This window comes from Zootermopsis nevadensis, unplaced genomic scaffold (genome assembly GCF_977971745.1).
Source record: "Zootermopsis nevadensis isolate Lab colony 2312 unplaced genomic scaffold, Znev_1.0 Znev_ptg000024l, whole genome shotgun sequence".
NCBI classification, from domain to species: domain Eukaryota; kingdom Metazoa; phylum Arthropoda; class Insecta; order Blattodea; family Termopsidae; genus Zootermopsis; species Zootermopsis nevadensis.
This window is the reverse complement of record NW_028259156.1, coordinates 3,118,909-3,145,949: the sequence shown is the minus strand read 5'-3', so window position 1 is coordinate 3,145,949 and position 27,041 is coordinate 3,118,909. Positions and strand designations below refer to the sequence as shown.

The 27,041-nt window shown below is 38.8% G+C and overlaps 1 protein-coding gene across 1 annotated transcript; it reads left to right on the top strand.

Annotated features, from left to right (window-relative positions):
* The first annotated feature begins 393 nt into the window (after nucleotides 1–393).
* On the top strand, nucleotides 394–27,041 carry LOC110837139 (nucleolar pre-ribosomal-associated protein 1). Its single transcript, XM_022078982.2, has 19 exons — nucleotides 394–525; nucleotides 1,404–1,578; nucleotides 3,814–3,959; nucleotides 4,192–4,386; nucleotides 6,399–6,637; nucleotides 8,746–8,910; nucleotides 10,311–10,472; nucleotides 11,781–12,062; nucleotides 13,266–13,592; nucleotides 14,360–14,690; nucleotides 15,065–16,339; nucleotides 18,643–18,975; nucleotides 19,933–20,442; nucleotides 21,637–21,764; nucleotides 22,810–23,019; nucleotides 23,411–23,634; nucleotides 24,149–24,409; nucleotides 25,661–25,799; nucleotides 26,371–27,041. Exons 1-19 carry the CDS (start codon nucleotides 396–398, stop codon nucleotides 26,977–26,979), a joined length of 5,841 nt encoding a protein of 1,946 aa, XP_021934674.2. The 5' UTR covers nucleotides 394–395; the 3' UTR covers nucleotides 26,980–27,041.

Sequence of the window (27,041 nt, the reverse complement as noted above, 5' to 3'; positions counted from 1 at the left end):
AATACAGATCATACCAACATGATACCCAGCAAATGTGCATAGCATTTTGGGTTTTCCTGCATGTTACTTGGGATAGTAATTAGTTCGACAAAGGTTGATTGCATATCCATTAAGCGGAACATATAGAGACTGTTAACATCACATTACTTCTAATGCGTATACATACATCTCATTTTCATAAATACTCTATTTATATTTGTATCTTTTGTGTTGGCCATGCTTCCACGAGAAGCATGTAACATTTGCCGTACGTTTAATGTTTTGTTATAGACACATGTCTTTAAATTTTGTCAACCAGGTTGAGTCATTGTATTAAAAGTGCTATAATATGATTATGGACTAATTGCTCGGAGTTTTGTGCAGTCACTGTTAAAGTTACAGACGTACATTCAACAATGCTGGCGAAAAAGAGAAGGAAATCAGGTTATGAAGACCATTTTGATGAAATCCCAACAGCGAAAAAGACGAATTTATTTTGTGCAAGTGTATTTCGAAAGAGCATTCAAGGAGAGGACGCCATTACAGGTTAGCGCCATCAATTCAAACATACACTTAAGCCATACATATTATTATAATCTGTGGGGTATTTCGCCTCCACCATCAGAATTATATTGCATGTTGAGTATGTTGAAGACTTGTAATCCGAAATGATTGGGATAAGATGCTCCTCCGATTATCTGGGTTTTATTTTAAGTTTTAGTAAGAGTAATAAATTACCGGGATGGATACATCGTAAAATATAAAGTAGCTTCTAAGTTATACATAAAATTATCAGCCCCAGAGAGTGCTTCAGAAATGCTGCAAATGCAGAACCAGAATTTTATAACTGGAACATTTCAGTTGACAGCTAACTTGACATTTGATAATTGGCGTTTGCAGATGCAGATGCCGTTTCATTAAATTAGGTTTATGTGCAGACACACGCTGCTGCCTAGAATAGTGGCATCAGAAATATTTTCATTTTACTCATTAGACTAGCCTAATGTTCCAGCTTTTCTTAGTGCCTTAATTCCTAGTAAATTTAATGTTGGAGGGGCAAGGAGATGGGCAACCAGAATATTTGGCTACCACATTTGCAGAAAGTATTTAAAATCCTCATGTTGAGTCTTTCTAGCACAAACCAAAACCTGCCCAGCTGTGTAAGGTGGCTCACATGGCTGGTAGCCTAAGAAGAATTTGTTATACTGAGTCGCCATGAAAACTTCAGATCACACATATATCATATCTGCCAACATCACCAATAATACTGACAAAGAAAGAATGCAGTGACTGCATGGGGTTGTAGTACTGATAAATCATTATGTTTTATAATAGCAGGAAATTTCATGACTTGCTGAATACTGAATTCTCTCTACCACTGAGTTTGTTAAGATACCATACATTATTTGTTTTTATATTTTCAGCTGTAAAAGAATTTGTAAATCTCTGCCAGTCAGCGAACACTCAAAATGTTGTTCTCCAGTATCTGGAGGCAGGTGGAGGCACACAGGAACTTCTTGGACTTCTGAAATTAGATCAGAAGAATAATATGACTTCTGCTGTGCCTATATTTTCTGCCTTGCAATGTATCATCATGAAGTAAGAAAATATTATATTGCTATTACCGGGGCTGTGGAGTCGGTATTAAAACCCCCGACTCCGACTCTTTCATAAAAGCTCAATATATATTAATAATGGTACACCTACTAAAATGGTAAATGGTACCACAAGAGATTTCAACACCGCCACGTTATCATCAGCCTACTTTTTAGACTTGTAACATATATTTAAATATACATCTAATGGTTATTGCAGAAATCGTGTGGTTTGTAGACAGCTTGTATTCTTAATTTGCCGGAGCCAAAGTTACAAAACATTATTCCCGCACCATGTGGCTCAATGCGTCATTGAATCTCCCTAAGCGTCAGGCTGCCGGCGGCTCACACGGTAGCGAAAGTGTTTTTAAGATTCTATATCGAGGTTGGAGTTAGTACATTTTTAACAACTCCGACTCCACCTAAAATTGCTTCCGACTCTGACTCCACAGCCCTGGCTGTTACATTAAGACAAAAAGGTACTATTACTAAACATCACTAAAGATGTAACCCTTAACATCATGCACCTAGTGAAATAAAATGTAGATTTTGAAGGTCTTTGATGAGAGAAAGTGAATGTATTCTGCCATTAGAAAATTAGCCAGGAAAGTGTGCTTTCTTTATGTAAGTCTGTGCCATGTAGCAAGAAAGTTGCTGGCAGCATACCACTATCATTTTATGTTTATGTTTTCAACTTAGGGGTTCAATTGAAAAGGTTTAACTAAAGTTATCTTTATTCTACCTTATGTTTCTTAAGTAATAGATCTTTCTTTTGCGGTTCATAAAAAAGGTGTTGGTACACAATATCATTGTGCGACATCCAAAGGAGCCGTCCTATTTTCTATTCGTAGCATTTTAATACACTTTATTTATTTTGGGGATTATTTAATGCATTAAACTTCTTACAAATTTACATCAGTTGATAGGATGATTAGTGAATAATGAATTAGAAAGATATAGAAGGGAGCAATCATGGCCCATTTAAGGTACTATCTTGGTATTTGCCTGGTGAGACTGAAGAAAACTGTAGAAACCTTCTGTCATGATGGCCAGTCACTGGGCCCATATTTAAACCTGAGACCTCCCAATTACAAAGCAGGAGAGGTAATTTCTTAACCACTATGTTCGGTTCATTGAAGGTGTGAATGCTTTGGGCTCATAATATTCTAAAACATGTTTAGTTATTATGAAACTCACTGGATCTAAGTTACATTGTTGATTCCTTAAAGTTTGGTGCCATTTTTATGTGTTCTTTGCACAATGTGCATGAAATGAACACATATATGGCTGGTCCTCTCTGTATGTCCACATGATTCAACTGAAGAATAGTTGGACAGATTTGGATGAAATTTGGTATGGATGTTATGCCATTGGGGACTGCCCTATAATTATAGTTTTAAATTTCCTACAAGGGGTCCGCAGTGGCCGCGCGGTCTGAGGCGTGGGTCTTGTGCCGCTTCGTCGCAGGGACCATGGGTTCGAATCCCACTCAAGCCATGGATGTTGTCCTGTGTACAGGTATAGGCCTTGCGACGGGCCGATCCCTCGTCCAATGAGTCCTACCGAATGTCCATAGATCAAGCCAACTGAAAAGTTGGGGACCCGTAAAGGTTACCGAAAAATGTACAAACATTTTTAAAATCGAAAAAGAAGAATAATTTCCTATAATCAGTGATACTGACATGGCAGACAAACAAATGTGTGAGGTGGGCTCAACACTAGCACTTGGAATAAGGCTATACAACAATGAACGGTTACAGATTTTTGCCACACACCCTTCCCACTTACTGTTATAATTACGAGGTATCACTGAGACTTTAACAGTGGAATGAATATCATGACAGCTGTCAAGGATATTCGAAGATCTTAACTTTGTGGACTGTCAAAGGAATTACTGTGTTTATACATTGGAAAATACAAAACTTTGGCCTAGATTTGCTTTATAATTTAAAATAACAAGATGGCTGTATGAAAAAAGGTTTTTAGTTTACAAGGATTTGATCCCATACAAGTCTCTTATGCTACCACAGAGGTAATAGACCTTGCAATACATTAGTATTGAATTTACATTATTTATAGAAGACATTATGACCATACGATTTGTATAGTTAGGAACTAAAATTATCTAAGTAAGATAATGACATAATCTTTTAATTCAGAAGTTTCCAAGATCACATTTGTGTATTCCGATATGGATTATGTCTTTCCAGGGTACTTTATTTTTCATGTTCTATTTCAGAACCCTAACTGAAGCTCAACAGTACAGACCTAGTGTAGAAGATGGATGTAAACATCTTCTGAATCTTCATCTGTCGACAATACATCATATGTTGTCTTTGAAGAGTACTGCAAAACATAGACAGATAGTACTTAAATTGTTAACAGGTGTGTTTTTATAGTAAGTGCGGCATTCAAAGCTGTTAGCAGCAAACTCATATCTTTTGAAAATTCATATCAGTCCAGACAGATTTAATTTTTGGAGGAGTAAAGCAAAACAAAGTCTTAAAGCATATTTCTAATGGAGAAGGGCCGCATTTATGGTTGTTGGTTAGTGTGTGTGAGGGTATTTCTGTTTGTGTAAGTAAATAAATGTATTCACTTTAATAACTTTGTTTAGCCATAGTGACCCTTAGTTCTCAACTAGCGCGGATGATTTTAAGCCATGTGAAGATCAGTCTTCCATTGCGGGCTGTACTAATAAAGCACACAAAACCAGTGGACAAGAGTGTGCGCACTACTTTCATACATTTCTTAATGGCGTTCCTTTTTGATGGCTCTGTGTCAGTCATTTGGCCTCTACTAGATATTAAAGGTAAGTATACAGTTACACATGTACTATATGAAAATGTTTTTTTGCACTTTGGTGTAATTAAAAGTGTCTGTGTAACATGGTCAGAGTTTCTGGAAATTAATTGTACTAATATGAGTTTACGCAACACTTCTTTCAGAATCTTAAACCTTGCATCTAGTTATCAGTGTTGATACTGTCCATGTTGTTCTTCCTGGCCTCTCGTTTGTGGGTGCGCCGAGGGTTTGGGCGAGTCCAAATTCTGTTATTGTTTCACAAAGGTGTGTTTGGGTTAGATGTGTTACAGCTGTGGACACATGAGGTATTGCTGACACTGCCAAGTTGTGATACTAACGTACAGACAAACATCCAGTAGATTCTAAGATGCCTCCTATTCAATTACTTTGAAATATTTTGGTGCAGTGAAAGTGTCTTGTAGTGGTGTTGTTATAGCTACACTACAGGTGAGTCAGAAGTATGTTTACAAACTTCGTGTGCGTGTTCCAGGATCAAAAATAAGAAACAATGTTCCTATGAACATGGGGTCACAAATGTTTCATTTTCGAAATAATAGCCAAAAATAAGTTTCAACGTATGCCTTTATGGCCAAGTATAAGTACAAGGACATTTCTTTATAACAGATGTTCAAAGGTTGTTCCTCCATTCTCCACACATGCACGAGCAAGACATACACAAGAGTGACGAATTCGTTCGTACACTCCAGGGTTTCCTCGAATCATCTGTAATGCATTCTGCACACGTTCCCATAGGTCGTCTTCATTGTTTATGGGTATTGTATAAACAACGGACTTCAAGTGACCCCACAGATAAAAGTCCAATGGTGGTCATGCTACTGGGCCACCATGCCCAATCCATCGCTGAGGGTACTGTTCATCGAGATGATATCTGACGCGATGGGAGAAGTGTGCTGGGGCTCTGTCGTGCATAAACCACATTTGTCTTCTTGTATTCAGTGGTACATCTTCAAGGAGACGTGGCAAGTGTCTTCTTAAGAAATGCCGATATGAAGGTCCTCTTAGACGCGATGGAAGCATGTGTGGACCAATAAGCATGTCGCCAAGAATTCCTGCCCAAACATTAATTATAAATCTTTGCTGGAAGCTGGATTCACTTTGATATAAGGTCAATTCATTGAAACTTATTTTTGGCTATTATTTCGAAAATGAAACATTTGCGACCCCATGTTCATAGGAACGTTTTTTTCTTATTTTTGATCCTGGAACACGCACACGAAGTTTGTAAACATACTTCTGACTCATCCTGTATAGTTCTATAAAAGTCCGGAGTTGTTTTCTGTGTGTCTCAAGTGTTGGGTACGTATGGCAGATGCTTTTCATTAGACTAGTAATTGTGGACCAGCATGCTGCAGTGAAATACGTTGCTTCTGAGAAAGTTCCCCCACTACTTTCTCCTACATTCCCCTATCACGCCGGCTAGAGACCAGGAAGAATAACATGGACTATACATACCTGTTCATTATCTGTCCACATTAGAATTTCATTTTAGTGTTCATAATGCATTTTGATGTCATTCTCATCAAAATTATCATAAGGTGAAAATTTTTCACAGAGATTTATAAAATTTGTGATGCTTTTCATAACAGTATTGAAATCATTAATACAATAAATTACCCTGAAGATGGAAGCAGCATCCAAAATACCACAATTCAAATAAAAGCAGTTTACACTTTAAATCAAAATATGTTATGAAAATAATAATAAAAATAAGTTGTTTTGATGGACAGTGTACATTTACATAATTAGGTTGAAACTTTAGTAAACATTAAGCAGTAAAGTCGGCCGTGCTCTTTTGGGTTTTGTGGCATTGTGTAGACTTGTACGTCAATGCCAGTGTTTTGGAGAAACAAACTGTCTCCGACTTCAGGGTTAAAGATGGAGACGGTAAGTTGGTATCTGCCTACAAGTCTACATGGTGTCACAACCCAGTACATCATCATTATTGTGTCTATAAAATTGTTCACTCTTAATACTTAACTACTGAAATATTTGTTAAAGGTCTACTTGCAAGTATAGTTCCTGGATTAATATATGATGACTGTAACACAGTGCATCTTGTGCTCGCAACAGTGCAAGATAAAGTACTGATGAATACATCAATTTCTAAGACAGCTAAGCTGCACACATTCAGTACACCAGTTGTGAGATCTCTTTTTGCACTTTATGATTGGAAAGGACCAGTTAAGTGGAACCCCACTGGGAAGAATCGAAATAATGAAATTGAAGATACAAATAAGGTCAGAACTCAGCTGTCTGTGATGTGTGTGTTCTTGAATACAATTGCATCTTCTTCTTCTCTTGCACTACAGCCCTTGGTGGGCTCTGGCATCCCGAACAATATGTCCCCATTTCCGAGGCCTATTATCGGGTTTCTGGACGACAAAATGTTTTCCGGGTATCAGGTCGTCAGCCTAATGCCCCAACCCCCAACCTGGAGGACCAGTGGGCTGCTCTTTGTCTGGTCCCTGCCCTTCGACCTGTCTGGCTTGTGTGACCCTACCAGGAGCTTAAGCTCCAGCCAGCATAGCTCTCAAGGTCCTAACGGGACACACAAACCTCCCCGCCACGGTAAGGCGGCAGCAAATACAATTGTATAGCACTGTTAAATACCTGTGCAGCACATTAAATATTCTCTCCTTCCGTTGCTTTAGATATAACTACCAGATGAGTATCTGCAGGAAGAATATTTGTCTACTGTGCCACGACATGGCCTTCCCACTGTGCACGAGCACTGTTTATAAACTGCAGTCATAATGAGATTGCAGTAATATCAGTCATTTTTTTTAGTTTGTCCCACTATATGCCATGTAGGCGTTTGGGGTGAGTGGAGGTATAGCTCCTCTCTTCCTTGACCTTGGCACTAGATGGGGGTGAGTGGTCAGCATCACGCCCCGGCCGGCTTTACCCCCGGGAGAGGACCCTGATACCCATTGTAGAGGAGGCTGGGTGGGCCCCAGAGCCGGTCTGGACGCAGAGGCTAGAGGAAAAATCCTCTGCCCCCGTCGGGGATCGAACCCCGGCCGTCCAGCCCGTAGCTAGTCACTATACTGACTGAGCTATCCCGGCTCATAATATCAGACATCACAAAGTTAAATTTACTTCCCTGTGTTACTGAAATGTTCTCCGTTGACTCATATGCATTATCCACACCTTATAAACAGATTGTGGCCCATGCTGTACATGGGATACATAAAAATCTCTTCTGCATGTGGTTTGGTTTGGTAGCCTTTAATTTTTTGATACACCCACTGACTGATGGTACCGGCTATGGAAATTAAATCTGGCTGCTGAGTCATGTGAATGCAAAGAATGCGTAACTTGTTTTTTAAGGCCGTGATACTTCCACTTGTGGCAAGGCATTTAAGAGACTTACAAGGTAAATGTTCAAGCTGAGCTCCAATTTTGTCCTACTTTACTTTTGTTACTACTCAGTTTTGATGTCTTGGTTTCTTGTGTTTTAACACACCAGTTGTTCGTACTGTATTGACAGAATTCTGAACAGTGTGTCCGTGGGAACTTGAATGCCTGGAAGCTTCTTCTGAATTTCTTCTTACTCTTAATAGCAGAGTTACACTTCATATAAAACACTCAGTGCTCTATCACAGTGGTATTCAACCTTTTTTGTTCGCATACCCCCAGATATAATTTCTCTTCAACTTTGTACCCCCAAAGTTGTTGGTGTATATAATCTACATCTAAAATAAATTCAATAAATTACATTACTGATTATTCAGTGTTTATCATAAAATGATATTTTTTTTAAATTTCACGTATACCCTAAGATGTCTTCGCATACCCCTGGGGGTACGCATACCCCAGGTTGAATACCACTGCTCTAGCATATAGTTGTTTTTGATATCAAAAAGAATTGTAAATGCAGTTATAGAAATACAGTACTTGGGTCAGTGCAGGAATTTAATTTTAATTGAGCAGACATTCTGACTCGTGTATTACAGAGATTGATGGTTATTTAAATTTTTGGGTACCATTCAAAATAAGACTTTCTGTGTGAAGATGGCTGTCTTCTGGGTTGATGCATCATATAATCTGGTAGAAGTTTACTGATGTTTCAAAAGTGTTTGCTGTCTCCATCATCAGGGCAGTGATCAGCACAACGATTAGAAGACAGCCATTCTCATACTTGCCTCTGTGAGAACTTGAAATCTAACAAGACTTTTTAACTGTACAGCCCTAACCTTGATTAAAATATCTGATATTGACATTTGCGTAAGAACAGAAGTGGCAGACAATAAAACTGAAATTTTATATACGGTTTTTAAGCAGTGAAATGGCATTAAACCTTGAAAGTGAAAAATGTATTAGTATATACTGTATTCTGTTACAGGATGATGATGTGGAACAAAGAGAAGGCCAGCAGATAGTAGCAGATGCAGTTCATGACTTCCTCCAAGTTCTATGTGCCTCTCATAAATATGGCATTATTTTTCACGACAGAAGTATTGGTACATCTGGCAAGAAGCATAATGAATTATTGCAAACCGTATTGGAAGTAAATATTCTGTTTATATTAAAGTCTCTGACACCTATTATTAGGGATAAGAAGGAAATTACTTTCTTTGCCTTCATGTCGTGAAGTTTTTTGGGCTTCCCCAGGCCCCTTTCCGTCAGTAGAACAGACCACTCGTGTCCTACCAACGCATGGCGCTTTACCTTAATGCTCCTGCGTACTTTATCATGGCGCGTAGTCACGTGGACAAGTTTTGCCCCCCACAAAAAAATGATTTAGATTGATTCTTGGTAAGCTGAGGTTTTCACGGTTTCCTCCATCATCAGGGCGATCACCGTGGGCAGCAAGGACCTCTGAAACGTTGGTAAACTTCTACCAGACTACACATAGCAACAACCCAGAATACAGCTGTCTTCAATGCATTCTAAGTTTTCCCCTCTAAGATCCACTCTGTATTCTAAAACATTTCTTCCTCAAGTTTAAGGAATGGAGACACGTACTCTCTCGATCACTGGACAATGTAAGTGATGGCAGTCACATGTATATAAGCATCTGGGATTAGGTGTCGTCAACAGGAGATAAGAATATTTACAATAAAATTTAGGAAGATCAAGTCTAAGACTAAAGTGAAAGTGAGGATTAAAATACATCAAACCAAACCCAAAACAACTCCACTAACCTCTAATGCAGTCAGAATTTAGGATATAACCTGCTGTACCACAGCTAGCGGTTTGCCTGTTTTACCAATGTCATCTCTCACGTTCAGAGTGAACGGTACAGATGCAATGTCCCACATGTTATGGATTTCTTTCTGGTCTTGTTTCCCATAAGGAAACTCAAAAGACTGTGTTTTGTTTTGAAGATTTTCCTAATATTGTAGCGATAAAGTTAGATAGGTGAATATACAGTTAAACTCATTAATATAATGAATTGTGTTATTCCCGTAGTACAGATAATTGAATCGGTAAGGTTTAGATGGGCAAGTGGGGTAAAAGACATCGTACATATTGTTAGTAGATCACTTCATAGAAATAAGTCACGTGGGAAATCAAGGAATAGGTAGGAGATTAATATGCGTTGTTTCGTAAATATTAAGTGATGATATGTTGATTTAGCTGGCTGAATAGGGTCCAGTAGGCTTTGGCAGCGATGGTGATATGAACCTTTGGTTTACTAGTAACTGAGAGGTAGTTGAGGTTCTGGGAGGAGAAAATTCAAAGGAATAAAATTTGGTACTTACCTAATTTGATTTTGAATCTCTGAAGTTTCTTTGTAAAAAATGTATTAGTCAGTATTTTGTACTTGGTTTACTTTAAATGGTTTTCAAATGTACTAAGTTGATTTATTTGAGATAAGTAATTTTGGTGCACGTATATTATGCATTATCTCGTATACTTGAAATGGAACGGTGGAATGAACGTTGTATTTTGTCATTTTAACAGAATTTGGAGAGACCATGGGAACATGAACAAAAAGCTAAACTGATTATCAAGATTGTTGCTGCTTGCCCTGACCTGATGAAATGTGTTTTAGCAAATGTACAACCATATTTGGAGCCCCGAGTTTCTGTCAGTTGGTTGAAAGCCATTACCTTTGTGATGCAGGTACAGTTATCAAAGATCGTTTTGAGTCAATTTGGTTGTAGTTTTAAGTGAAATTTAAGCAAGATAAAAATTGATTACCGAGTGACTGGAATTATTTTTCTATTGTAGTCCAGCCATGTGTCCATTAAGAGCAAAAAACATAATTATAATTAATATGTTTTCAGTAGCTTCTAAAAGTACTGTCATGTGGGATAAAACCTCTTGTAGATAAACGTGTTACCTGCTGGTAACTCGTCAGTCAAACTTAAGGGGAATAAAAGCTTTGATTTAGAATTGCCTGAACTTAAACCTTGACCGTGTGTATGAAACTTAAAAGCTTAAAGATGAAGGCATTTGTGCATAATTTCAAATGGATGGCCTCTGCCAGTCAAATTGTAAATGTGACGTTAATATTCTCTGCATGTAACATGTAAAAGAGCGGATCATAGGGCATAATGAATGAAGCCGTAATCTTCTTGAGGTGTAGTACCATTTAAAATGCAACCCAGCAACCGTTACATACCACAGTACAGAGATGAAATCGAACAGGTCCATCCCTGTGTAATAGACTCTTCCACCTTTTCTGTGACACTTGAGTTGAGGGTCACCCTGGTTACTAGGCCGCTGCTTATGCCAGTTACACGAAATCTGTGCAGGTGCAAACATGGTGTATTCACAAGCAGAATGTTTGCTCATTCTCAAACATAACTTTGCGTCAAAGCAGTTTGCTGCGAACAATTTACCGGTGCATATCTTGATAAGGAATTACTAAGTAAGACAATAGACCAACTTTTAACAAAATTTCAGGGCACAGGAAACATGTCTAGCATCAAATAACTGTTGAAAGGTGAGACGCTACTTGGGAATGTTGATTCAGAAACACTTGCAAAGTCACACGATACATAAATGTTTGTATTTAAGAAGGTGATGGGCATTTTCATCTGCCGTAAAAGCCGTTTTCCAAGATCTACCCAACAAATATCTAAAAACAACTTATTTATCTTTTTATATTGATGTCACGAAACTTAAAAGTACTGTTGTAGATAGGGCTTCATTTTAAATGGTATGCCCTACAGTAAAATGGAAGTATCAGTAATTAATCTTGGCTATATTAAGATTTGTTCCCCTGAATGTAAGTAAATAGAGTAATATATGATATTAACTGTGATAAAGTCTGGTAGTGAACAATTTGGTTTTTATATAAATCAGCATTTTATTAAATTAGGGTAGTTTTGGCTCTTGGAGGACTCGGTAACATGGAGTTAATGAGTTACTCATACAAACTTTGTATAATCATCGTACTGCATGGTGATGTATTGTTCTTTTCAGCTAGTACAAAGTTTGAATCCGGAGCAAGCTCTGAAGCCATATGCTGATACTTTGACAGCGCACAAAATAACAAATGTGGTGCATACGTTGACAGTGCCATCCGTTTTATTAAAAGAAATTGGTTCACAGCTGCTTCCACATAGACAACTAGTTATCAGGCATGAGGCAGTGAACTTACTGCTTGCCATGCTGAAACAATTCAATACATTCGTTACTTGCATCGAACAGTGGAATCTTATCGATGCTTCTTCTCAAAATGCTTTTAAACAGAGCGTTGTGAAGGTATGTAGTAATACTTTTGTAATTGATTACAAGATTTGAATAATTCCTGGTTTCAGGAAATTAGCTATGCTGTGTATTGAAAGTGTTCAATATTTTGGCGTTCGCTACAGTCACTGCTCGGGGTATATGTCTGTGGGAGGGAGTTGGGTGGGAAGTTAACAGTGTGATTGGGTGAAAATAGGGGCGGGATTAGAAGGAAGAAATTAAAGAGGACTTTATCATTTAATAAAGATTATATGGCTTGGATTGGTAGAAAGCAAGAGTACTATCCGAAATATTTATGTTCTGAGAAGGAATCATGGTCTTTGTAAAACTGTGTGAAACTCGTGTAAATCTTTTAAAGTTTATTTGTAATGTAAGTTTTAATTATGTAGGATTAGAGGTTTTCGTGGTGGCGAGTCTGAAGATGGCTGTCTTCTGTCCTTGCTGCCTCCATCATTAGGGTGCCCTGATGATGGAGACAGACCTCTGAAACGTTGGTAAACGTCTATCAGACTACATGGCGCAACAACCCTGAAGACAGCCATCTTCTAAATCATAACTGTAATGAAAATTAAAGGGTCCGCAGTGGCCACGTGGTCTGAGACGTGGGCCTTGTGCTGCTTGGTCGCTGGGACCGTGGGTTTAAATCCCACTCAAGCCGTGGTTGTTTGTCCGCGTTTTTCCATGTTGTGCTATTCTGTGTACAGGTAGAGGCCTTGCGACGGGCCGATCCCTCGTCCAAGGAGTCCTACCTAATGTCTATAAATCAAGCCAACTAAAAGTTGGGACCCGCAGTGCTCAGGCACTTGAAGAACAGGTCGTTCCCAGTATCCATTATCCCAGTAATGAAAATTAAAAGAACTGAGTAGCATATCCCATTAATTAACCTGTCATGTATGAATATTGTGGTTTGTTTAGCGGTGCTTTCATTTACTTGGATTAAGTAGTGCAATAGTGGTAGGATCATAGTGAATAATGAATTGGAAAGAATGTGTTTGGAGGTAGAAAGAAAACCATGACATACCTGTCTGGATAGCTGGTTTTCAGGCTGTGATTTGAACCCAGGACTTTGCAAATACAAAGCACTAAACCATGACGTGTGGTATGTATGAATATCTTCCTGTCATCACTATTGAACTGTCTGCATATTTCAGGTTGGGTTATAATATATTTTAAATAAGTTTCTTTACAGAAAATATCTTCATTTTCTTATGTTTTCAGAAACTACCAAACTCTGAGATGATGATATCTTTGTGGAACATTAATCTGTCAGTGCCTGAAGGAAATGAAGATGAAGAAAACTCTCGGTCAGATCAGATTGTCCCCGAGCCAAAATTAAGCTCACATCTGTTGGCAATGATGGATTTATTTCTGCTCTATAATAAATGCTTTCCAGACACGTTGGACATTCCCAATTCCATAAATTTCTTAACAGACATTGAACATATTATGGCAAATGAAGAAGACCATGAAGCTGTGGCTGTTTTACAAGAGAGAGTCTTGCAACTTTTGATTACGTTAGACAGCTTTGCATTTACACCTGATAAGGTTTGCGTCATTTGAATTTTTATACTTATTTCTCTAAGAATTATTTTGTCTTCTACATCTTTAAAGAAATGTAAAGCTGTCCCACTATATGCCATGTAAGCGCTTGGGGGCGAGTGGAAGTATAGCTCCTACTCATTCTTAATCTCAGTTCTAGATAGGGGTGAGTGGTTAGTGTCATGCCCCAGCCATGCTTTGCCCCCAAGAAAGAACCCTGTTACCCATTGGATAGGAGGCTGGGTTGTCCCCAGAGCCAGTCTGGACACATTGTCTAGAGGAAAAATCCTCTGCCCCGTCTTCTACATCTGTATATTTAAATAAAGGGTATTATGTGGACTGATTTTGTAACGAGGAAGTAGAATTACTGGACAAAGTACTGTTTTTTTGACCATATAAAACTATCTTTAATACAGGACACAGTGGTATTACACCTGATCTCAAGAAAGGTCTTTTATGATAAACCTTAAAGTTGAAGATGGCTGTCACCTGAGTTGTTGCACTTTGTAGTCTGGTAGAAATTTACTGGTGTGTCAGAAGTACTTGCTGCCTCCATTATCAGGGAATTAGTAGAGGCAACAAGGACCTCTGCGATGTTAGTCAACTTCTACCAGACTACACAGTGCTACAACCCAGAAGACACAGCCATCTTCAGACTCACCGTTGACCTTGAAGGTCTCTCGTAACAGACATTTATGTAATTTTTCATGCTTTTTTAATCATGTCAATGAACATGGAGGAATGTTGGCCATTATTCTTGTACTTCTGTTTAGGAAATGTTTGGTGATGCTATTGATCGTCTTTCTTACCTGGTTGATTATCCTTCAACCACAATACCCTTAGAAGCCAGGAATATCCTGTGTACCCTTTTGATCAACACGGGACTGTTTGAGGGAGTTGTGAGTGAAGTGTTTGTGTGGCTGCACTGTTACCTTGCAGTACCTGCTGACCACAGAAAATCTGTCGCCAGGCTTTTAGTGGATGCAATTGTACGTGTTAGTCGGAATACAGCAATGTACATAGACTTCATCATAAAATCTGAAGAAGGAGCAGAAGATACTAGGAAAGTAGTGGACAACAGTCAACTGGAAGATATTTTTGATGGTGAGGACAAACATTTTGTTGCCATAGCTCAGACTTCCCAGTGGGGAGATATGGGTTAGCCCTTTAGAACTTACTATTAGGTATGTTATCTACATGCCTTAAGATTCAGTAATTCAGCTTTTTGCCTGTAGAGTTTATTCATGTATTAAGTGTGACTTAGAATAAAGAATGGTTATTTCCTTAAACAGCGTTAACAAACAGCTTTAATTGGTGGTAGGAATTTTCCCCACAATTCCAATCCAATTGTGTCAATTGGAACTATATCTGTTGAAATGTATATATGCAACTTTATGTTTGAAATGCTATGGAATGACTACCAATGTCATTGATAATTAGATAATGTTTCTTACTACATCTGTAAAATTTTTTTCCAGAACTGTTGGAAGCATCAAGTGATGAAGCCCTTGGAGAAAGGGTACAAGAATTTGAAAACACTCCTGCTAGTACTGCTGTCTCTCTAAGTCCATTACTACCAGGTGTATTAGAGACTGCAGCTACTGTATGTGATAATGATCAGCTTGAGGGCGTTAAATACTTTATATCATGTGTGGTGATTCATTTGCTGCACTCGCAGACTTTGCCAGGAACCATGTTACACCTTTTACAACGTTGGCCTGTGCCATTGCCATCTGAAGTTATGTCGTATGTCAGCGGATGGTTATCCGACAAGTCACCTGAGCCCCTCAAGAAACCATTTGGAAGACACAGCCCTGAGAGGAAGCTTAGTAATGCCCTTTTACAGGCTGATGGGAATTCTGTCAGTAACATTGTGGATCCTTCTTCAGTAAATAATGAAAGCAGTGCACTGGTTCCGTTAAAAGAATCCACAGTCCTTTTTGGCAAAGAAAGGTCATGTATCAGAGACCCAGTCCATGTACTGCTTCTCTACAAGTTGTCTGTGTTTCACATGACGCAGCTTGCATTTCGTGGGGAATTTACCGAAAAACTGAGAGATAAATGTAAAGAGGCACTGTTATCATTGTTACGTGTCGTATCTCGCGTAGACAAACGTCAAGATGAATCAGCTGAAACCTTCTCAATGGAAATGCTTCATTTGTTAGATCAGGAGTGTTTGTCACTTCATTGCCTTAAGCATACATTTACACACCCATTTTTGCTACACTTTTTCACTCCCATAAATCAAAAGAAACAGACAGTTCAAAAATTAGTTACTGAGCTTGTTTTAGAGTTGCTGAAATTGTCATCCTTTTTGAAAATTGATATGATTTCTTTGAGTGGTATCTTAAAGCCATTCAAACAGAAACTAATCCAACACATCATCAGAAGACTGAAGAAAAACAAATTGTCAAGTTTGAATATGGACAGTGTTGTGCCATTTGTAGAATTGTTTGAGTTAAGTTTGTCAGACGTCTTGATACTTATGGACCGTGTCGTGGCAGTGCCAACAGAAGCATTGATTTGTACGAAAGATGGTTTACATTCCCTGTCAGTTTGGGGAACTCTTCTAGTGTACCTACTGGGCCGTTGTATAACCTTGCATAAACCTATCGCATTAGGTATGGTTACTTCAATAGCAAACCATGTGGCTCACCTAGCAAAGCAAGATCAGCTTCATTGTACACTGATGGAAGAACACTTCCTCCAGTATTTGGAGCAGTTTCCACACCATCTTGAACATATACAAACACGTAAGAGAATTTATTCTGTATAAAGTGAAGCTTTCGCGGCGACTGAAGTTGATGAAAGACTCTCGGGCCACAAGCCGCGTGAGGTGGCCGAAAGGTGAATAAACCGTATCTTCTGCCAACGTTTCGAGAACAATCTCTATTCTCATCTTTAAGGCTGCTGGGTAACCAGTCTGTTCCTTTGTTGTACGTCTTTAGCCCAAGAGTCTTTCATCAAGAATTTATTCTGTTGTCTTATGTTCTAAAGTGTGTTCTTACACTTAGTCTTGACCAGTTTGTTTAAGAAGTGTAGAATTTATAGTTTCAGGTACAGTTTACTAAGCATCAATACAAAAATAGTGCTGATAAACGCAGTGTGGAAAACATAAATTTTATAGTAATAGGGACATGTAACGTGGTTAGATATGAGTTATATTGTGTGATATGCTTGACCCGCTATCCTGGAAGGAAGTAAGTACCAAGGTACTGGATATTCTGAAGCAGGCATTATATTGAATATGTACACAAACCAGTGGTGTATTTAATGGAGCAATTGCATGTTTTCATTTGGCACATGACAGGTTTTTATCAGTGTGTCTCAGAGGTACATGTATAATTCTGATATGTTTGTCCTTTTATTTTTGAACTAGTGAAGAGAACATCATGAAATTATATAAGACTTGAGGCTTTCACGGCAACTAAATGCAATAAAATCTTCTCGGATAACAAGCCGCATCTCAGAAATTGACTACGATTCCGTTTTGACATGGCTTGTTGCCTGAGAAGATTTTATTTTATGAAATTACTTTATTAGAAGTCCCGCGCCATAGCCGTGTGGTCTGACGCATCGTGCTTCGGACCGGCGATACGGAATACGCGCTGGTTCGAGTCTCGGGGGAGAAGAAATTTTCTCATGAGCTTTCGACCAATGTATGGGACCGGTGCCAACCCAGCATCGTGAGGAAATTGGGGAGCTACAATGGGTAGCATAATCCGGTCAGGAAAGCTAGCAATGGCTGGGGGTTCGTCGTGCTGACCACACGTCACCCTATATCTGGTTGGATGATCGTTCACCTCTGCTTAAGCATGTGAACGTGAGGCCAGCAGTCAAGCTAGTCGGCTTTGGCTCTCCGGAGCTGTTACGCCACGGATTTAATTTTTACTTTATTAGAAATGTGTTCAGTTTAAGCCCACCGTGTTTCCATGTTGTAAGTTTCTTAGGTGCATTTGCAATAAAGCTGGAAAAATGTGCCTATTATCTTTGCTACATCTGCGAACTTAATGAATTTTCTTTAATTTTGATACTTGAGAGTTTTACTAAAATGTGATAGATTCCACTTTTAGTTAAAATTGCCATACAATAATGGACACTTTATATGAAGACCTGGATTCTTCTTGAGCGTAACTTGCTAAATGTTTATCAAAGTGAAACACATTTTTTCCCCAATACACTTTTCACATAAGCGTAATGGTTTTAGAGATAATTAAAATTAATTTGTATGCTGTGCCATTTTGTAAGCCTAGAATCAATGGACTCATTTGTCAGATATTGTATTAGAGGGTCTACATTTGTTTTCTGCATCTAAAGTTAATGAATGGAAATTCTGGAGACAGTAACAGTAAATATGCCCGAATTGTTATACTATACATACATTTTCTAAAGATGGCTGTCTTCTGGGTTGTTGCACTGTGTAGAGGTCCTTGCTGCCTCCATCATCAGGGCAATGGTGCAACAGCCCAGAAGACAGCCATCTTTAGACTCATCACTGTGAAAACCTCAAATCCTACATACATTTTATAACTGGTCTCTTTTTGAATATGTGCAGCTTTTGTGGGCATGCAAGATAAAGATTTGGTTTTCAGTTTCATGACGATAAATTATGAACTATCGGCCACATATAGGAAGTTTGGAACAGGTAGTAATACAACTCTGAAGTATTCTAATGATGATGTGTTACATTTAGTGTTGCTCATTTATGTACTTAATCCATTATTCAGTATTTTAAAACAAGATGAGTACAGGGAGTATTTCACATTCTTCCCCCCGCACCCAATATTCTCTTTACCGAGAAGCTTTTCGTCATAATTCCATGAACTCCTAAGATTCTATTTGCCACTTTCAAGTAACGAAACCTCATTTTACGTCAGACTACGTGTTAATGTGAGAAAATCGAGAAACTGTTCCAGAGTGACAACCATAACCTAAAATATGAATATAATGTAAATATCTTTAAAAGTTTCTTGGTTGATGCTGGATCTGTCCCATATCAATGTATGAGTATTAATAATTCTTTCATAGCTACATTACACAATGTTCTGTGTTTCAGGAGTGCTTCTGAGACTGCTGCAGCAGCAAAATATTGGGAGCTCTTCTGTAAAACTGACTGTATTGTTGCTTAGTCGCAAACCAGTCCTGATTCATGATTTTATCTCGCTTGCAAGACAAAGAAAAAAACTGAGACAAAATGCTGCTGTTGTTTTACCACTCTTATCCACTGCTTTCAAATGCAATACTGCAAAAATTGAACAAAATATTCTCAAGAAAATATATAATGAGTATAGTACTGAAATTCGGGCAGCAATTTTGACACCTTCTGAGGCTGCAGAATGGCTGAAGTATTACAGCTCTGTTGTTGTACAACTTGTGTACAAATGCATGGGTATGTTTATGTTACCAGTACTGAAAACAGTTTCATTATAACATAATTCTTTAATCTGGAAGCTTTTTGAATCACACATAAATCATAGAATTATAAAATGAAAAGAGACTTAATTTATTTCTGTGATTCATTCTATATACCAAAAGAAAGTTGGCCATCTTGTGAGTTATTTGAACTATCATTTTGTTTATACTGACGTTTTATCACTGCCTCCACTGTGCTGTTCCAGATAACTAATTTCAAGTTACCAAACATAGCAAAATTGCGTTCCTTAAAAACTCTAAATTTAATAAGTTTCTTTACCATTGTCAGTTACTGAACAAAATACCACAGATTCTTTTGCATCCTATCTGGACATTTAACCGAAATGCAGGGATTGCTTGGCTAAGAATCCTTGTAAACTTTTACAATGAATGAATGTTATAAAATCTATGCTGGCGGTAGCATAGCTACTGGTAGGGTTGGTCGAGGGGGAGAGGTCAGACTAAGACAGGTACCCTGGTCCTCCAGGTTGGGGGTTGGTCGCAAGGCTAACAACCTTGCACCGTGAAAAGGAAGATGTTTCGAAACCTCGATCAAAGCCTCGGACAGACGGACGGAATTGAAGAGGCCATGGACCGAATACGGACCGGAGAGCCATAGAAGAAGAAGAAGAATAATGCTATAAAATCCTCTCGGGCAATTAGCTGTGTAATTTAGCATTGAAATGGCTGATATGCCTGAGAGAATTTTATAATAAGATTGTTAAACCTGAAGGAAACAGACCACTTGAGAGGGCTATGAGTTTATAGGTGGATAATATTAAAATGAATCTTAAATACATGGGTGTGAGAGTGTGGACTGGATTCAACTGGCTCAGGATAAGGTCCAGTGGTAGGCTTTTCTGAATATAATAATGAACCTGTTAGAGAGCTAATGTATTTGTATGTTTATTATAGTTATGGCATTTTATTTCAGGTATTAAAGCGTGTAAAGACCTTTGTCGTGAAGTGAAGTCAAGGGCTGTACAGTTGGACAAGTATGAAGAGTTCTACATAGATCTCATCAAATGCATGTTTACAAAAATTATAAAAAATGTGCATAATAGTGGACAGTCTCAGTTAGATTTTGTATTATTGGTACTTGAGATGATGGTCAATTTGTCTAAGGAAAATGTACTGGATCAGAAACAGATGGAAAATATGTGTCAGGCGTTACAAGACTGTGCGGCGCTAACTGATAAATGGCAAGATATTTCTGCACCTATAAAGAAGAGCTCTGTATGGTTGTCTTTCATTAAAGTATCCCTAAAGTTTGGTCTGCAGCCCCATCAGGATACCAGTGGCAAGTTACTTGATACTCTGGTCAAGCTTTGTGACATCATCTATGAAAATCTTACAGAAGAACCTCAAATAGATGAAATATTCCAGTGGGCTTTGTCACATTCAGAATTTCTTACCGTCATGCTCGGGACAACACAAAAAAAAGGTAAAGTACGAAAGACTACTTTCTCAGCTGATGATAATTTGTTTGGGGAGAGTATAAATGTAACGGAAAGTAATTCAGAAAGTGTCCTGTAGACCGATGGTATTCAACCTGGGGTACGCGAAGACATCTTAGGGTGTACGTGAAATGTAAAAAATATATATATTATTTTATGATAAAAACTGAATAATCAGGGCCAGATTTAGGGTTGGCCACAGGAGAACCGGACGTAAGGACATTCGATTTGGGAGCGCCATTTATCTCTCTCTCTCTCCTTTATGCGATTGTTATCTGAGCGGCAGAAACAAGCTCAATCATCTCATTAACAGGTCTGAACCACATTAATTATTAATTGATAAAATATTTAAACATACAATTTTGCTTTGCTAAAATGCCTTTGTTCCTTTCATAATTTTTATATGATAGGCAATAATATATTTGTTATTTAATAGCTTGATTCTCCTTTTTTCTCATTTAAAACTTATTATTTAATACATTATTTTGGATGTAATATATTTAATTTATTTTATATGTAGATTATATACTATGTATAACTTGAATAATACACCAACAACTTTGGGGGTACAAAGTTGGAGAGAAATTATATCTGGGGGTTTGGTTGTTGTGCAGATCACCTGATATTGTTGGGATAAACATCTGGGTAACTGATTGGTTGGTCATGTAGCTAAATGGGGGACAAAAGGAATGGAGATACCCACTGAAGAACGGCCACGTTTAAGACCGAGGAGGAGGTAGATGCGAGTGTAGGGGAAATAGATTGTTGGGGTGAGCGGCGGATGGAAATTTGTTGCTCGAAAGTTTATCCAGCGGTTTTAGTACTGTCGAATCTTTTAGGTTATAGGCTGACTACCATTGAATAAGTTAGGCGTAAGTTACCTGAACAATACAAGTCGTGCGGAATGAGAGTGATGATGTGATGTGCTTACACGCCAAAATAATCCGAGGGGGTGGCAGGACGCACATTTGGAGGTTCATGAATTTTGTGTAAGAGATAAGAACCACAGCAATAGAAAGATTGTTTTATTATCCCCATTTATAAAATGAGATAAAACCAACAAGTAACTTCCAAGAAAAATGTTTTCTTTAACCTTATTATAATGCTTTACGTTTCTGGTGTAAGTAACACCATTTGTGATTGTCATAACTTTTAATTGTTTATTATTGGCTTGATTTAAGGTAAACTTGTGGAACTTCTGTTTCTACTTGTCAAGAAGGACTCGTCGGTAATGTCATCCTCACACATTCCAATTTTTCTGGGATCTTATAATGCAACGTTGGACCCGACTGACCAACTTGTTCTCGGAGTAAGTCTTGCTGTTAAGAAATCCTACACCTTAAATGGAAGAATTTATCACCAAGATAATTTCACTTGGATCATATAGATTTAGTAAAGTTTTTAAATGAAACTTCAAAGTTCCACTTCTTTTAACGTATTTTAATTTCCTTTCCCATGCAATGCACATCAGTATTTCTCCATGAATAGCGTAATCTGTGCACTGCTATAGTAATCTTTCTGTGTCCTGAAATCTTCCTGAATCTTCTCTGAATAAAATAACTGCCTACAGGCTGGATGGCCAAGGTTCAGTTCCTGGCAGGGGCAGGGTTTTTTATTTTATACAAATCTAAAATTGCCGAGGGACCAACCCAGCCTCCTATCCATTGTGTACCACTGTCTTTTCTCAGGGGTTGTGTTGACTGCTCACTCCACCCAGGGGCCAAGGTCTAGAATGAATGTTTACCTACGCATCCGATACATCTTCATGGTATGGTGCTTAGACACAGCCAACTCTGTGATTACTGTTTTTAATAATCACTTATTTTGTGCAATTCTTTGCTTTTATTGCACCTTAAGGTCCATGAACATGTTCACGGGGGTCTGCCATATTTTATTGCCATGAGGAATTGGTAGCGTACTGCCCAAGACCATGTTGGAGGAGTACTGCCTATTGTCGTCTCGTTGCGAGTACTTATTCATTATAGTAATATCTAGATACCACGTTCTCTATCCACAATATGAGAACTGTTTAGTGACTAGGGAAGCATTTAACATGCCCAAAAAACATTATTTCCTTTATGCGTTCAGGACATGTAATGAAGTATTTGTTTCATTTACTTATCAACTGAAATTACAGTCCGCGACCGTAATCTTGAGACTTGCGGAGTGAGGAAATGGGGTGAAGGAGGAAAGATAGCGTCAGCCTTTAACGCTACGGACTCACTGTTTTCCTTGCGAGTCTCAAGATTACAGTTGCGAACTGTAGTTTGCGTCGTACAAAGAACCTTAAAAGTCTGTAACCATATTCTTCATCAGGTATTGTATTCATGATAATTTATTTCAACTTATTACAGTTACTTCAGAGTTATGAGGCTGGAGGAATAAGCTTGCATGAGTGTCGGCCATATCTTTGGGGTGAAGCTGCCGTCAGCCACTACAGTGTCAAATCTAAAGTGGGAATGTCATTATGGCGGCAGCCGCAAGCAAACCAAGTGCTGGAGCTGCTTGATATGAACTGCGTATTAGAAACAATAAAGAACTTTCCCCTCAACAGAGGATTAAAAGTAAGCACTTACACGTTATTTATATTTTATGTTAACGTATTTGATCCCATATTCAGGTTTGGTCATTTACTGGTGCTCTGTTAGACACCCATGTTGCCTCCAAAATGTTAGTAAAACATTACCAGGCTGCGTGGTAAATGAAGCCAGAAGTTAGCCATCTTCTTACTCACTGCTGTGAGAATCACACTTATGAATTTATCCACTTACTGTTAAGTGTGTGTAATTATCTCATGTAGCGTTAAGAACTCTTTTTTATCAGTTTTTCTTCCATTATATCTTAAACTACATCTAAATAGTTGGGTCGGAATAGCTTAGTCAATAATAAATTCTTCCTGTTCTTCGTTTACAATCCAGTATCGCACAAGTAACGTTTGTTACGTTATATTTATAGGCTTCCGAGTCTCTCGAGTGCGGACGTAAGGTATATGATCCGGCCTTCCTGCTGCCACTGTTCAGTCACTTGCTAGCTCCTGAATCTGTGGTACACACTTACAAGTTCATAAGTTCTGGTGGCTTGGCTGTTACATTGGCAGCACTGTGCTCTGCATGCGAGGATACTCGAGCTGCAGCGTACCATGTCGTAGCCAGACTGTACTTCCACGAAGAAGTTTGTAGGTAAGTATTATTGTTATTCACGTTGGGATTATTCAGAAGAAAAGTTACGGCAGACCACAAATGGATAATCCCACTTATTCCGGACCAATAATAACATGCCTAGGATTTCATTTTGGGGAATAATCTGTTAATAGAAACTACATTTTATTGTACGTACATCAATTACACTGCTGATGAATTGTATTTTCTTCGTTACCATATCCTTTTTTATTTCTAAAATCTGTCAGATGTAACTTTGTTCCTGTAATGTTAATTTAAGGGGGGAGAACTCCTCGCATTCTTTACTTCGGTGCCAGATGGTGACTAAGTCAGATTCAAATGTCAAATGCTCTGGCTGTTTCTCCTGTAGTAAACGAGGCTGTAGTACCTACTGGGAGAATAATAATACCTGCCTCTGCTAGGAATCGAATCTAGCTCATCCAGCCGGCATCCCCGTCACTATAGTGACTGAGGTATCCTGTCTCTGGATTTAGAGACGTTACGACGTCTGATGTCGGTTATTACTTCGTTACAGAAACGTTAAAGGAAGATTGCTGAGTCTGCAGTTTCTGGATGCTGTACGCAATGGAGTGGCTTCGCTGAAGAACGAGTCCCTGAATCCGCAGTTACCGTGCATTGTGACGACGTTTCTTGCTAGAACTTCGCTCATTCTGTCGCAGACTCATCACGAGTTTTACGTTCCATTGCAGAATTTCATCATAGCCAAATCATCGGTTAATTTGAATACCATACCAGAGTTCTTCACTTTCTTGCATAGCTCTGAAGTTGAGTTCAGGTAAATGTAATTTCTTCCTTAGTCATATATAATTCACGATCTACGTATGTGTTCTTTCTCCACTTATAGCGCCACTGTGGGTCTGAGGCAAGGGTTTTGTTCGCTTGGACACTGGGACCTTGGGATGTTTGTCTGCATCTTTCTGTATTGTGCTATACTGTGTACAGGTAGAGGCCTCACGATGGGCTGATTAGTCACCCAAGGGATCCCACGAAATGTCTAATAGACCAAGTAATTTCCCACATAGGAGGCCAAGGCCCACCAAAAGGGCTGTAGTCATAGGATGAATGGATGGATGGGTCATATAATTCTGTTCCTATTTGTTTTTCCCTCAAGACATAAGGAAAATTTTATATCCAGACGTACCTCAGCTTCAGTTGGTTCAACTGTGCAATTACTAGATGGCAGGATTAATCAAAGTTATAAAGCATGCAAAGTGTCGCCTTCAAAAAAATTTAATATCTATTTATATTGAAAACACAGCACATTTTTTTTTTTTTATCGAAGAGGAGTAGGCAACGTCCAACGTCCATATTCACGAATCTTAACTATTCTTCCTGGAATTTCCTCTATTATGTGTTCTATAGTTTCGACTTTTCTCATCTGTTCTAAGCTTCGTCATGCATGTCTCGTTCACTATGATGGGCATTCCCATTGGAAATTTATAAACAATTTCATTATTTTATCCAGTTCTTCTCATGCTCCGCTGATCCCATATTTTTTCCTTTCTCAGCATTAATCACTCCACCACTTTTGACAAAGTACATCTGTAATTTAACATTGAGATACGCAGACATACGAGCTTACAAATTTTGTAAAGTTCAAGTTCAGGTCAGACTTATAATTATTAAGCTCGCTGGGATACTGGAGTCTGGGAACGACCTATTCTTCAAGTGCCTGAGCACTGAGGGTCCCCACTTTTCGTTGGCTCGGTCTATAGACATTCGGCAGGACTCCTTGGACGAGAGATCGGCCCGTCGCAAGGCCTCTACCTGTACACAGGACAGCACAACACAGAAAAACATCCATGGCTTGAGTGGGATTTGAACCCACGGTCCTAGCGACCAAGCGGCACAAGGCCCACGCTTCAGACCGCGCGGCCACTGCGGAGCCCCTATTAAGCTCACACGTTTCTAATTTGAAAGTATACCGTACGCACCGTGCTTAAATGGAACGAAAGCTAATGGTTTTTTGAATGGAAAATAATTTTGTTTTGTTGGAAATGTCACTCTTTTCTACTCGCATTTGTAGGACATATCGCCTTTGGATCCTGCGGGTAATTCGAGACGGCATGAAGAGTAATTTGGATTTCCGATTAAGTCAGAGATGCGTCGTCTTCAAGCTGTTACTGGGATTCTATTCGTCTGTTCTTGCAGATGACGACACCAAGGTAGTTAATAATATATTAATATTAAGAATGTTTTACTGAAATAACAGGATATTGAAAATACTAATTTAGGAATCGTATTTGTTACCGACTAATTTTGAAGATGGTACGAATACAATTATGGAATGCAGGAATATCTGCTTCGTATGCGCGGTAACTCAGTTGTAGAAGTGACTGGCTACAGACTGGACGACCGGGGTTTGATACCTGACCGAGGCAAAAGATTTCTTTTCCTATACCCTGTCTCTAGACGCGGCTCTGGGGCGCACGCAGCCTCCTATCCGATGAATACCGGGGTCCTATCCCGGGGGTTAAGCGCCCTATGTAGAGCCGAGGTTAAGAATGAGTAGGAGCTATACTACCTCTCTTCCCAAGCGCGTACGTGGCGTGTAGCGTGACAGCTTATAATGGAGGTTAACATTGAATATTTCATCAGGACAGTTTTGTAAATATATGCCATAATCTTTTTTTAATTACGCTATCAGTAGCTCACTAAATATAGGGTAAAGGATTTGGAAGGAAATGATCATACCCTAATTTAAGGCACTGTCTCATATTCTTTATGTACTTCCAGAAATTGATTCTTGAAGTGATTCAGTCAACCGTGAAGATTCCTACCGCAGCCAAAGTGCTCGTGTCTACAAATGGTCTCGTGTCGTGGTTGCACCAGACGATCCGACAGCTTTCTCGGCATGACACCGTCTTCATCAGCACGTTAATCGACATCGTCTCGTCTTTACAGACCGTTCTTTTCGATGCGACTGAACTGAAAGATGGCGGCACTGGGAAAACTAAATCGTCGGTGGTTCAGTACTTTCCGCATTACATTTTGCTATTGGAATTGGATCTCCTGCCCAAGCTCGGATCAAAAATGGCGGTGGCCGACCTCAGAAAGTATCTGAACACTATTCAAGCTGTAATATCATTCCAAAACACTAAAGCGATCAACAGTTTAATAAGCACGCAAAAAATGTTTGAAATTGTTCAACTGAGTAAAGAGGTCTTGGGTTCGGTCTTGGATTGCGAGGATCTGTTGACGTACGGCTGTAAATTCGCGCCAACGACCGAAGAAGAGAGCTTGGCGTTTGATTCGGTGGATGATAATGAACAGGCAGTGTATCATTTGAGGAATCTAATCATTGAATGGTTGCAGAAAATACATAACAGCCAAGCAGCCAAATGAGCATCTTCTATTTGTATCTGTGATGGTTGTATTTAAAATTATTTCTGTTTTTCAATAAAATG